General features: G+C 33.8%; 4 protein-coding genes across 14 annotated transcripts in view; 1 reads left to right on the forward strand and 3 right to left on the reverse strand.

Moving 5' to 3' along the window:
• Window positions 1–8,032, reverse strand: part of Mef2 (myocyte enhancer factor 2) — a 185,045-nt gene extending 177,013 nt beyond the window's left edge. For 4 of the 11 annotated variants that reach the window (XM_070108590.1, XM_070108601.1, XM_070108597.1 and 1 more), the window contains exon 1: window positions 6,650–8,031. The gene's annotated coding sequence lies outside the window, so the exon portion shown is untranslated. Of the gene's footprint in view, window positions 1–6,649 lie in introns of all 11 variants that reach the window. The other 7 variants (XM_070108598.1, XM_070108595.1, XM_070108599.1 and 4 more) reach the window with 4 other exon arrangements.
• A 1,101-nt stretch (window positions 8,033–9,133) lies between these two features.
• Window positions 9,134–11,071, forward strand: ProRS-m (prolyl-tRNA synthetase 2-like protein, mitochondrial). Its single transcript, XM_014240238.3, has 6 exons — window positions 9,134–9,255; window positions 9,307–9,558; window positions 9,622–9,883; window positions 9,944–10,499; window positions 10,561–10,729; window positions 10,791–11,071. Exons 1-6 carry the CDS (start codon window positions 9,163–9,165, stop codon window positions 10,833–10,835), a joined length of 1,377 nt encoding a protein of 458 aa, XP_014095713.3. The 5' UTR covers window positions 9,134–9,162; the 3' UTR covers window positions 10,836–11,071.
• Window positions 10,757–11,574, reverse strand: Pdrg1 (Pdrg1 prefoldin-like subunit). The gene is made up of 2 exons (XM_036376712.2): window positions 11,334–11,574; window positions 10,757–11,261 (listed from the first exon to the last, which is right to left on the reverse strand). The coding sequence occupies exons 1-2, from the start codon at window positions 11,572–11,574 to the stop codon at window positions 11,095–11,097; spliced, it is 408 nt and encodes a 135-aa protein (XP_036232605.2). The 3' UTR covers window positions 10,757–11,094.
• Window positions 11,575–11,641: 67 nt separating this feature from the next.
• LOC138855561 (G patch domain and ankyrin repeat-containing protein 1 homolog) lies at window positions 11,642–12,751 on the reverse strand. The gene has a single exon (XM_070108606.1). It carries the CDS (start codon window positions 12,745–12,747, stop codon window positions 11,713–11,715), a length of 1,035 nt encoding a protein of 344 aa, XP_069964707.1. The 5' UTR covers window positions 12,748–12,751; the 3' UTR covers window positions 11,642–11,712.
• Between the last annotated feature and the right edge of the window lie 377 nt (window positions 12,752–13,128).

Genomic DNA, 13,128 nt, shown 5'->3' on the forward strand with positions numbered 1-13,128 from the left:
TTGGCTTAGAACTCGTACTGTTGCTTGTATTTGTGAGTGTGTGTGTAATAAATAGCACGAAGAGTTAATAGAAAGAAGAGTTATGGTTAACAAATATACTATAATAGAATTTTAATTTTGTCAATAACGCAGAGTTTGGATAGTTAAGTAAACAAGTGAAATTGTTTAACTCAAACACACAAAATAAAATAAAATGCCAAAAAAAAAGTTGTTCGCCCAAATATATTATATGTAATATAAATTTAACGTGAGATTGTGGAAAGGAAAAAAAGGAAAAATTTAGCAGTAAAAAATTTAAGGAAATCTAAAAAAAATAGAAGAAAAATTACTAAAGCAATCAAGTAAATATACATAGATATTACAAAAAATTTTATAATACATTAAAAAGCAAAAAATTAAAATTTAGATGATATTTAATGCATAAAAATAAAAACATTATAAAATAAATTATAAATAAACAATAAATAATCAACTAATTTTTACAGAAAATAAAAATGTACTGTTTTTATTTTTAATTATTTTTTTTATACTAATATTTTGTTTGTAATAAAAACTTATAATTGTTATTTTATTATTTTTTGTTTTCTTTTTATAATAACTAAATAATTGGTATTAACTTCAACTGCTAATGTTTTAGTAAAAAATTATTAATGGTAATTTTTATTGATAAATCAATAAGAATCGATAAATATTTGGGGCTTATAAGTATAGGAAACTCTATATTAAATAAAACGTTGAAAACAGTTTTTATGAAAATTATTAAAAATAAATATTGGAAATTTATTGTAGCATTAAAATTTTTTTTGCAAAACAAATAATAAATAATTTTAATTTTTTAATTGCAAGTAAATAAGTATTATACACAAATATAAAATAACAAAATATGTTAAACAGAAAAAATAAAAAAATATTAATCATTTATTTACAACAAATAAAAGTTTAATTACAAAATATATAATATTTATGTATATTACAAAAAAAAAAACAATAAAAAGATATCATTAAAAATTATTGATAATTTCATTAAAAATTTAAAACTAACAAACCAAAGAAATTTTATACTAAAATTTAAATATATTTTAATTTACGAAAAACTTTGATGCATTTATTAAATTTATTTATAAAAAAAAATAAAATTTATTTTTAAATGATATTTTTGTTTATAATAAATAACTACTTTTTATTTCAAATAATAATGTTTGCAAAAAAAAAACAACTTTATTTTTACATAATACTTTTTATTTAGAAAATAAATATTTTTATATTTACAATATTTGTTTTATTCTTCAGCAAGCTCCTTATTTCCGCAATTTGTGGACAAACAAGAATATATATATATATTTGGGTAACCTCACACACCAAATTTGGTTGAAATTGGTCAAGTAATTCCGGAGATATAGGAGTTCACCTAAAGGTGGGCGATGCCACGCTCATTGTTCAATTTTTACATGCGCTCCTATAAAGTTCTTCCCTACTATCTTGATTGTGAGATTTAATGCTTGTGGCACAGGTACCATATTTAGTGAGTTTTCGCACTTTTAATTTCAGTGCTTAGTTGTGGCACTTTATAGGTTTTCATTTAATGGCGTGGAAGTGGTCCGATAACGTCCTAATTTCATCAAGATATCTCAATTTTTACCCAGATTATCGCTTGCACAGACCATTCATCATGATCATTTATATATACATAACCCTATATCTAACTCGATTAGTTTTATGTGATAGAAACAACCGTTAGGTGAACAAAACTATTATACCGTGTAGCAACATATCGTGAGAGTATAAAAATTAGCTTATTTTCACGCATATCTTGGCTTAATAGTGAAAACCAACCAACTATTCGAGACCTTCGTATGATGAAGCACCTATATCAAGGTCACTATCTGACTTGTTGTTGCATACGGAATGAGAAATTCTCTTTTGCCTCAACTTCTGCAATGAAGTTCTATAAAAGAGCGAGGTTTTCATTTCGAATACAAATAGTATTTGTATGTATCTCTAGTAACATAGCTTAGTAGCTGAGCACTTAAAAGTGTAATAAAGTGTTGATATTAAAACTTAGTTTAATTTAATATTCTCTTTTTAGTTTTGTTTATTTCTCTATTTCTATTAATAAACACTTTTGTTTACTTGTTTATAAAATCCAATTTTTTATTTAATTTTAACAATTTAATTTTTTTTTTGTGTATTTTTTTTGTGACGTCAACACTGCGCGATCATCGACGTGTGGCATGTTCATTCTTTGCACAAATGTGGGCTTAACAGCGGAGGTAAGCTCGCAGACATACTTGTATACACATATCAAACATACATACTTATATAACGTTTGAATTAAAACAAATATTTGTAAATATGGTAAAACGTCTGAAACAAAATTTTTGAACACATATTTGAGAGACACGCCTTCATCCATACCTATTGTAACATATACAACATATGTTTGTATAAAAATAATCCACATATTTGCCTTCTTCGCAGGGTTATGCTGATTATACAATCAATAATTATTAAAATACTCCACATAAAAAGTTGGTCACGACGCCTGGTTTCCGGGAGCAGTCCGCATTTGAAATGGAACACTTAAGAGGCAAACCAACACATAGAACATACATATAACAAATAAAAATAAGGTTCAAATGTTCAATTTCTGCAAGCCCTTACACTTTCTATAAAAAAAATTCCGAGCATTCTGGTCGTTGGTCTCGAGAGTTTTCATAAAAGCGAAGCAATCCTTGGAAGAATACAGTCCCACAAACAAATATGATCTATATCTATGAGCATATAAAACTCACTTGTAAACACTAATCCAACCTGATCAATCAATTCGAAACAATTTAGCTTTGTCAAGCTTTTATTACTCCGTAAAGTGGACTTGTGAGCACTGGAACATCCCAATATTTACTCCAGTCTGTTATATCCAAATCGAGTTTGTAAATGATCTTCCTGGCGGGCTAGATCGTAAGGCAAAAATTTATGGACCATTGTTTGCTAAAGTCACTATACTTAAGAAGGCATGGTATATATATTCGATTAAACAGTCCAAAAATTTAACTATCACTACAAAACTTAAGTACTCAGCCTCGACCGGGAGAGTTGTTATGTCAAGAACCCAGTACTAATATATATATATCTAAAAGAAACACCATATATACCATAAGAAGTTAACAGAATGAGGCGTAAGCGAAAGGCATTTCATTGAAGTAAACCTTCCGAACAAAAGAACCTTAAAACCCTTAGATTTATCTCCTCAAATAAGCATTTAACTGAGAATTTTGTTACTCCGATAAAAGCGGGTCGCACTTTCGATGAATGCGTCCAAAACGAAATGCTCACCGATCCCTATTTTCACAAGAATAGTTTGTTCAGCGATGAAGCTCACTTTGTGTTGAATGGGTACGTTAACAAAGAAATTTGTCGCATTTAGAGTAATGATAATCCACAAGCCATTGTTGAGACGCCGTTACATGCTCAAAGAGTGACTGTTTGGTGTGCTCTACGTGTAAAGGGAACCATTAGCGCATATTTCTTCATAAATGAAGCTGGTCAAAATGTTACAGTCAATGGGGAAGACTATAAAGCCATTATTGATTTTTTCGTACCTGAATTGGAGGATGTTGATGTGGACGACCTTTGCTTCCACAAGATGACGCAACATGCCATACAGCCAACGAAATAATCAATTTATTGAAGGAATTTTTTTGTAAGCGCATTATGTCGCGTCATGAGAATGTGCTGTGACCGCTAAGATCGTGCGATTTAACAGCGCTGGACTATTTTTTGTGGGGTTATGTGAAGTCGCTTGTCTACGCAGATAAGCCCGAGATGACTGACACCTTGGAAGAGAATATTCGGCGCGTTATTGCTGACATACGACCACAATTGCTGCAAAAAGTTATCGAAAATAAGAGCTCTCGTCTGGAATTATTCGAGCCAGCCGCAGCGGTCACTTTTTCGAAATCATTTTTAAAACATAATGGCAAATCCTTATCTTTACAATAAAGCTAAATTCTTGGCCATAACATAAAATTGTATGCGTTTATTTCTTCTTGAAAATCACATGTCTAATAAAGACACCCTTTAGTAATTAAGTGGACGAAAAGACAGACGCAGAAATGGACTTCATGAGACACATAGAACCTAATTTTAAGAAAGCGCTATAGAATCGACTTAAGGATCCGACTTCTATCTATTCAGAAACACACGTTATTGTTAAAAACCTAAACTTAGAAGACACTCTAGAAATCAGACAGCGAAATAAGAGGAATAGTGTGGATTTTGTGCTTATTAGCCAGATAGAGGATAGGCTTATAAGCCCATCTCATGAAGAAAAGTAACGGTATTTCTGCCCTAGAACTCGCGCTCTTTATGCTTCGAGACCAAACCCATGAATATTAAGTGCTTCATATTTCGATTTATGTCACAAAAAACTGGAAGTGCTATTATAAGGTAACATACTTGTACATACAGATATCTACAATATATAAATAACTATATAAAAGCTGCTGCATACTTGGTTGTTGGCGCACCAATTCACCTGCCGCACCAGCCTAGATGCGCACAAGTGATTTAGAAACTGGCTTAAACGTGCATAAAATTGTTAAATCAGCACACAACAACTACTTACTGGTAAACTACAAACAACTAATAACAAGAAAAAACTGAACAACAACAAAAATATATAGTATATAGTCGTCACAGCGATCACTAGCAACAACAATGACAATACAGAAATGTCATTACGCCTCGTAGTCGTACTCGTACTCGTTTAACTGAAAAACGAAATAAAAATCAGTTTAATGGCAGCAGCGTTAGCAATAAAGCAACAACAAATAAAACCAACTAAAATATAATAAGAGTAATAAAGTTGACAACAAGTGGTCTGGTTGGCGTTAGCTGCCGCAAACAGCTACTTGAGCACTTAGCACAGCGCTGAGAGGGCGAGTGAAGTTGAAGCTGCAGACACGCATGCGCAGAACACATAATATGAAAATATAGCCAATTGACAATAAAATGACGACAGTGATGATGATGATAATAGTGATGGTGCTACTTTTGGTAGTGAAGCCAAGAGTGAAGAGGAGATGTTGTGGAGGCTGCTGAGCGCTAGCGGTGGTACAGCATAGCTGCAAACGCCTAGAAAGGTGCAAGTAGCATGAAGGAGATTTATAACAAACGAGTGCATAAAAATGGACTTTGGATTTCCCGTATGTGGATGCGTAGCAACATATAAACATAGATAAGCCACTTGCAGTTTAAGTAAAATAGCATTTAAGCCCTTGTAGAAATGTCCTGATATTGGCTTGGTAGCCATTATCTTACTTTGTAAGCGTAAATAATGTTGTTGCTTACGAAAAAATGTTGAAACGAAATTGGGGGCATAGTGGATTTTTATTGAAGATGTTGTGTGTAAACAAGATTTCGAAACATATGCGTTTCTTCTTCGGTATTTATGACTTAGAAGTTTTTCTAATCGAGAAATATGTATGTACAGTTGTGTTTATATATGTTATAACATGCAATAAAAGCGCTACTCTTCTTCTTTTATAGTTTTTTTTGCTTATATATAATTTTTATAGGTAGTCTACTTCTTAGAGAGAGTCAGTGTCAGTTGTCTGTCTTTCCATTCGTATGTCTGTATAGACGCGTACTAGTCCCCCAGTTTATAGAGAGAGAATTTGAAATATCGATCTGAAATTCTGCACACGTCCTTTTTTTCCGAAAAAGTCTTCGAAGGGAAATCTTTTTCTTGTTTCAAAACTTAAATTGATTGTTCCATGCTATACGTCTTCAATTTGAATTAAGTCACTGACGAGAATTGTCAATAGGGAAGCCTCCGTTGTCGGATGGTAACTCGAATTCACGAGATTTTTCTGACCATAAGTGAAATTTTTTAAGCATCAATGCATACACGGAGATATCTGACAGCCATTACCGTAATAAAGTTCATTCACAGCAAAACTAAAATCGAGCTTAAGAGGGTTTCTAACTTTAACTTGTGAGATAAAAAAAATCGATTTTTTTTTTTGTAATTTCAGATAGAAACATACATGTTTCAAAGATTCGTTCTCAAAATTTTGTTGAAATCTAGTAAATTACGAAAGTTATCGGCCATTTGGTGGAGTTCATGCATTCGTTGTTCGAGAATAGCCAAAAATATTGACAATTGTTCATTTAACAAAATAATTAGTAACAAAAAAAGAGCCAATAATCATTTTTTTGCTTAATCTAATCATTTTTGCATTTTTCGTGTTTTCTCTCTCGTTCTTGTAGAACAGCGGAGAAGTGTAGAGATTAAGAAAATATTTTGCGTTTGCGTTTCAGATTTATTTACGGACGCTAGGACTTCCACTATGACGAAGAGTAGCCGGCCTGCCGCCATTGTTTGGTACCCCCTTCCCCCTTTAAAAAACGTTGTAAAGATTCAAAAAACTTTTTCCGACAACTTTGGAAAAAATTTAATATTTTTACCTATAATACATTCCGAGAAAAAATTTTTAGAAAAAAATTGCAGGTTTTCGGGCCAACAAGTTAAATTTGTTGTTTAACGTTTGAAACACAGACGCTAAATTAACAACAACAACACACATTTGAATCCGGAACGCTTTAACGTATTGCATTTGATAAAAAAAAAAATAAGAATTCAACTTACCTTCAAAAATGACACCGCTTTAACCCCGTAATATATTGTAGTTCCGAATAGTTCCGCAATTTATTAGACTTCAACACAGTATTGTATTTAGCTTTAATAAATTATTTTTAATTGAGTAAGAATTTTAATTCACTTTATGCTTTTGTTTTAAATTAAAATTTTTTTGTAGATTCTCTCAAGCAAACAACTTAACACAATAAAATTTTAAATTCTCACTTCATTACACAAAAGGCAAACAATTTTGTTAATACACCACTATAATTCTTGTTTTCTTTAATATTTTCATTAAATTTAGCTTTACCCTAGAATTTAACTGCAACAGGACGACTTTTCTAATTCGTTAATTTGTTTTTGTTACCTACTCGTACTAATTTTTAATCGACCGTGTGATTATCACTTGTTGTTGTTGCAAAAGTATCTTGTCATTTGCTAAAGCATTCCAATGCACTAAAGCAGAAACGAAAAAAATACGCAGCGACACTCATGAGCCGGTATTAACAACGCAACGGACACGATAAGATACTCGCGCTCTTTCACTGGCTTGACTTGACTCGACTTGACTTACCAGCCGCTCCCACCGCCCCATGCAGTTTCAGCTTCAGAGCATTCAGTTAATATTCTTGTTTTGTTGACGAGCTAGTAGTGTGTGTATTGTTGTTGCATTGACTAAATTCAAAAACACAAATTCACCACATGCAAATAATCAGCATGAAATGAGCGAATTTGGAAAATACCCCACACCACAATTGAGAATATTTATTCGCCAGTGCAAGAGCACGTTGCTATTGCTTCTATCGACAACGGTTGTGTTGTTGTCTCCACCACCTTTCACCCACCAAACACCTTACCCTTCATATCACTGCGCTATTGTGTCCGCCAGCAAGCACACACAATTTTCTTCTTTCAACTTTTACAACTCCAACTTTAAGGGCAGTTCTTGGCACGTCTGTCGAATTCACGGACTTTTCTTTAAAAAAAATCACAAAAAAATATTAAACGTTTTGTGGCGTTATTTCCACCTCCTTCACACACGAAGCTTTGCGCGTTAACGAGAAGTGCGCGTTAATGAAAATCTTTGGCGTCGTCTTTTTTCTTTATTTTTGTTTTGTAACCACTTAAAAAGGTTCCATGTGCTCAACAAATGCTCGCATGCAAAGACTCACTGCACATTTATTGAATAATTAAAGTAAATAACACTGTAACACTTATAATGCACAATTAACAGGAACTCGGACGCGCAAGTGTACGATTAAAATAAAACGAATTACCAAATTGCACAATAATAACGAGTGCGAGATAGTCAAATTGATGACGATGACAACGACAACGACGTTGACCAGACCACTGCGTTTACAACCGCAAACGCGCTCACTTCGATTGTAACTGAAGAAACGAATTCACCTCGCTTCTCGCCAATTCACATATGAATCAAACGAGCGCCACTCCATGTACGACTAGTCACCGCCCCCAGCCTCCACATCAAAGTAGTGAGGAGGTATTTGCAAATAGCAAACAGCTACGAAGTAACAATTCGTTGAGCGCAGGTAAGTTGGTGGGATTCGGTAACACAGGTATTTATGTATATATACATATATGTATGAGAGTTAAAGGCGAAGTGTTCGTTAGCAGTAAGCGTAGACTTCTATATATGTGGGTGTGTAATTGTTGAATATTGAGTTTTTGAATCGGTTTTAGTATCCAACCGACTAGGCACTTTTTAGTAATTCACCATGCCTACTTTGCTTGGCTTAAGCAGAGAATGTTAATGAAAAGAGAAGGCGCAAATGTTAAATGAAATCATTTGAGTTTTACATGAGGAAACAAAAATATAACTTCGAAAAAGAGAAATACACCAGGCAATGGACGAAACGGGAAAAAGGCTATAAATAGACATAAGGAATGTTCTTAAATGAATTATCGATACGTCTATTAAGATTTGTGTTTTTAATTTCTATGAATTATATGACAAAATTTATAATTATGAAAAGCATTTTCAAATAAAAAAATTCTCATCAACATTATCTGATTCAGCGTAGCAATTGTAAAAAAAAAATAAACAAACAACAGCTGTTTGCTTGTGGTTGCCAGTGTAAAGAACCATCTAATAATTCAACAAAATCTTTTTATTGCATATAAATAAATTTTTATAAACTTAACTTATGAAATGAGCGAACAACAAATAATACTAACTTAGGTCTAAGTGAGTACAATTAAAAGAGCGTATTATTAATTGGTATAATTTCATTGCAGCATAATGAGAATTTATATGCTTAAAGCTTTGAAGATTATGAAGACTGCTTTGCATTTTGACTATACTTAGTATACTATACTTAATAACTATTACATTTTTTGTAAAAACACATTTAATTAAATTAATTGAATCGATATTAAAATTAATTACTTCTATTTTGCAATTATACATTCAATTTTTAAAGCACCCTGTGTTTTTACCAGCTGCAGCTGAATTCAGCGATCAGCTGTACGTTATCAATGGGACCTAAAGAAACACCGGTATGGAGCGACTCTCAAGATTGTTTTGGCCAGTTCTGGTGATACCAAAAAGCTCTGTTGTAAAGAATGTCGAGGCCATTTCACGTAGTCAAAAGGTAAGGAGAAAAAGTTTCAACAGAGAGAAATAAAAACTAGTCTTCTTGTAGTTACTAACCGAATTAGGTTTGGTTAGGCCAGCTTATAATGGTACCTACCAGCTAATGCCACTGGCGCAACGTGTGGTGGATAAGTGTGCCGATTTAGTGCGTCGCCAAATGCGCAGTGTGGGCGCACAACAGATAACATTGCCTGTTCTGACGCCGTCAGCGTTGTGGAAAAAGTCCGGTCGCTTAGACGGTGATATAACCGAATTCTATTTATTAAAAGATCGACATGGCAAACAATTTATACTGAGTCCAGTATGTTATCGGTTTAATTTTAAATTAATTTATTTATTAAGAAATGTTTTTTATGCTTGTTAGACGCACGAGGAAGCGGTAACTGCATTGTTGGCAAGTATTGCGCCGATTTCTTACAAGCAATTGCCCATTAGACTCTTTCAAATCGGACACAAATTTCGCGACGAGTTAAAACCACGCTTCGGTCTAATTAGAGCAAAAGAATTTGTTATGAAGGATCTCTATACATTTGACCGTGATGCGGCAACTGCTTTGCATACTTATAACCAAATAAATTCCGCATATGATACGCTTTTCCAGCAGCTACAAGTGCCATTTGTTAAAGGTGCACAAAAAATTACTTAAAATATTGTAAAAGTATAATTCAATATATATTAATTTCCAGTGGAAGCCGCTACCGGCATTATGGGTGGCAGCGTGTCACACGAGTATCATTATCTAGCCGCCACTGGTGAAGATCAACTTATTGCTTGTGACTCTTGTGGCTATGCTGCCAATATAGAAACTATAAATGAGACAAATAGTGACAAACATTGCCAACGTTGCAATTCAACTCATCTGCGCAGAGTAACTGGCATTGAAGTGGGACACACTTTTGTATTAAATGATAAATACTCCAAACCGCTAAAGGCAACATTTCTGCAAGAGAATGGCAAACCCGAAAATCTTGTAATGGGCTGTTATGGTATTGGCGTCAGCCGATTGGTGGCAGCAGCAGTAGAGGTGCTTGCAACGGAGAATGAATTGCGTTGGCCAACACTGCTGGCACCATTTGATGTTTGCATAATAGGCGCGAAACAAGGTAGTAAAGAGGAGAAATTAGCCAATGGTGTGGAAAATGAGTTTTGTAGCTCGCTTAGTACCATTTGTAATGAAGAAGATGTGTTAATTGATGATCGTAGTAATTTTACAATAGGCAAAAGGCTATTGGAAGCGAAAAGGTGGGGTCGTTGTATTTGTCATATGTGTAAAATAATTAATAAGTGTTACTTTATGATATAGAATGGGTTATCCCATCATTGTCGTAATTGGAAGCAAGGCAGCGAACGCTATACCAAAAGTTGAACTGCATTTGACTTCGGGTGAAACAATGGATGTTGAGCCAAGCGAGGCGCTAGCTTTAATCGCAAAATATACAAACCATAAGCGGGAACTCTACAACACAAAATTGGTTTGTGAAATGAAAAAATATTAAATATAATCTGTAATTACAGTTATTTTAATGTTTACAGGATTATAGTGAACCAGCGAAATCTAGTAAGGCGTCTATTAGTTGAGTCTTAGCAATATCTAACAGTGACAAAGCTGCGCGAAAGTTCTAATTGATTGCATGCTGAATATTTTCAGTTTTCATCTCATTACTAAACATTTTTTAGTATTTATACTGCATTTTATTAACACAAACTAAAACTTCCCCTTTAAATATAAGTACAAAATTAATAACTGCAACTATGACACAAAATTGTGTAAGAAAAATCATTTTGTTACGCTAAATATACTTAAAGTATTTAAATCACTGTTAACTTGACTATTTGGCTACAAAAGCGGCAGATTTGCCTTAAGCGCTGCAAACTCTTTTCGATCAAGCGCTTTAAGCTGTGTTCCTAAATAGGGCGAAAAGTGCTCCAAATCACGATGCTTGTTCACCAAAATCTTTTGGTCCGAGGTGATGATATTAATTTCACGTTCAATTTGCATTTGATCTAGGAATTTTAAATGAAATGCCGTTAAAATCACGTGTAAACGCTTTTGTCAAAGCAAAATTTAGCAATCACCGTTTTTCAAAAGCTTCAAAGCCTTTTCACGTTCCATTTTGACAAGCATGCTGCCCACCGTTATCCAAACTTTCTTCTCATTCTTGGCTGCATGCTTTTCGAGCTCACGTATCGCTTCGCGTGTTTGTTGTCTGCGTTTATCCAGCTCTACCAACTCTTGCTTGTTCATCAATATCTTATCGGCCACCTCTTCGGTTGATTTTATAATCTCAACCGTTTTTTGTTCATCGGTTTTAGACATTTTTCACTGATGATCAACTGAATATATGAATATACTTTATGTAAAATTTTATATTTCGCCTAAATAATTTGACTAAGAGGACAACTGCATCCAAACTGAGATTTAATTTTATTTTAGATTTATACAATGCTTGAAACATTAGCTCAACTCTTTTCGAAGTCGTCGTTCGCGTTTCCAATCGCGTAACTTTTCGGAACGTATGTCACAGCGTGAACGTTTTTTACTTTTTGGCAAGATACTTGACTGATTATGCATAACGGCTTGTTTATCGAACGCGCCGAAATGTGTTACACGCGCCGGCTCCTGTTTTGTGCCGAGGCCAGTGCGTTTCTTTCGTATCACTGTTTTAACCGGATACAATCGTCCAGCTTGAATTGGGCCCAAACCGCTTTCTTTGTCCCAGCCTTGTTTAACCATTAATTGCAAACCACGATTTTTGTTGGATATATTAAATTTGTTTAGCTTATTTTGTGCACCGATTGCTTTTGTAGTAAATTGATGCACCGTTGACGTTTCATGTCGTAATCGATTTGTATTTGTGAATGTATGTTCACAGCTGGTACAATAGAAATGTTCAACTGAAACGTTTGCAGAAGACATTTCCTGGCTAGATGGTTCTTTAATATCTTCAATGATCGTTTGTAAAATTGTTGCAATGTGGTCATAACCTTTTTTTATTGCGAAATCTCTTGCAGTGCGACCAGTTTTCTCTTTAATACTTTTATCAGCGCCCAACTGTAATAGAAATCTCACAGCGCATATTGCACCCTCACAAGCCGCCATCATAAGAGCAGTCCAGCCGAAAGCATCGCACACATCCACATCGCCAGCTTGATAATTTATGCGCGCTAACTCTGTCACGTCATTTGTTGTAGCAAGGCGAAAAAATTTATTGCTATCGAAATTCAATAAAGAGAGTTTCTTTGATTTAATTGAACTGCTCGATACGGATGGAGCAGTAACTGGAACATTTGTTTTAGAGTGTTTTGTTAGTTCCTCGTAAAATTTTCTTACGTCTTCGCCTTTTCTCTCGCCGAGCTGAGCACTATTTTTCTCAACTTTAGCTTCTTCATTGCTCCGCAATTCAAGACCACGCACAAAACGCTTCCGCGGAAAGGTAACTGTAGCTAGCGCCAGCCAGTTAGGATGCAGTTGTGAATCGTCTGAATCCATAACAAATTACCAAAATAATGTCTGCAGCAAAAAAAATAAATAACAATTTTTTAGAATGTATTAATGTTTTGTGACAAATAGCGATGACATTTCAAAGCGCAGTGTTGTTTAGCGACCTCAATATATGCACGTTTCTAATAATTAATCAAAAATTAAACTAAAGATGGTATAAAATTTGATTTGTAGAGTAATTAAATTAAACTTAATGTGACAATATTATTTTGGGTAAATATATAGCTTAGTTCTCTTAACGAAGGAGGCCTTGAAAATTATAATTATTTTAAATCGTCTTATGTTGACGCGAAGATGAGAATTTCGTAAGCGAAAAGTCAACTTTTTCAAAAATTTATGTTTATATATATAAATTAGAGCTCTTGGTAT

Source organism: Bactrocera oleae, chromosome 4 (genome assembly GCF_042242935.1).
Source record: "Bactrocera oleae isolate idBacOlea1 chromosome 4, idBacOlea1, whole genome shotgun sequence".
In the NCBI taxonomy this organism is placed as follows: domain Eukaryota; kingdom Metazoa; phylum Arthropoda; class Insecta; order Diptera; family Tephritidae; genus Bactrocera; species Bactrocera oleae.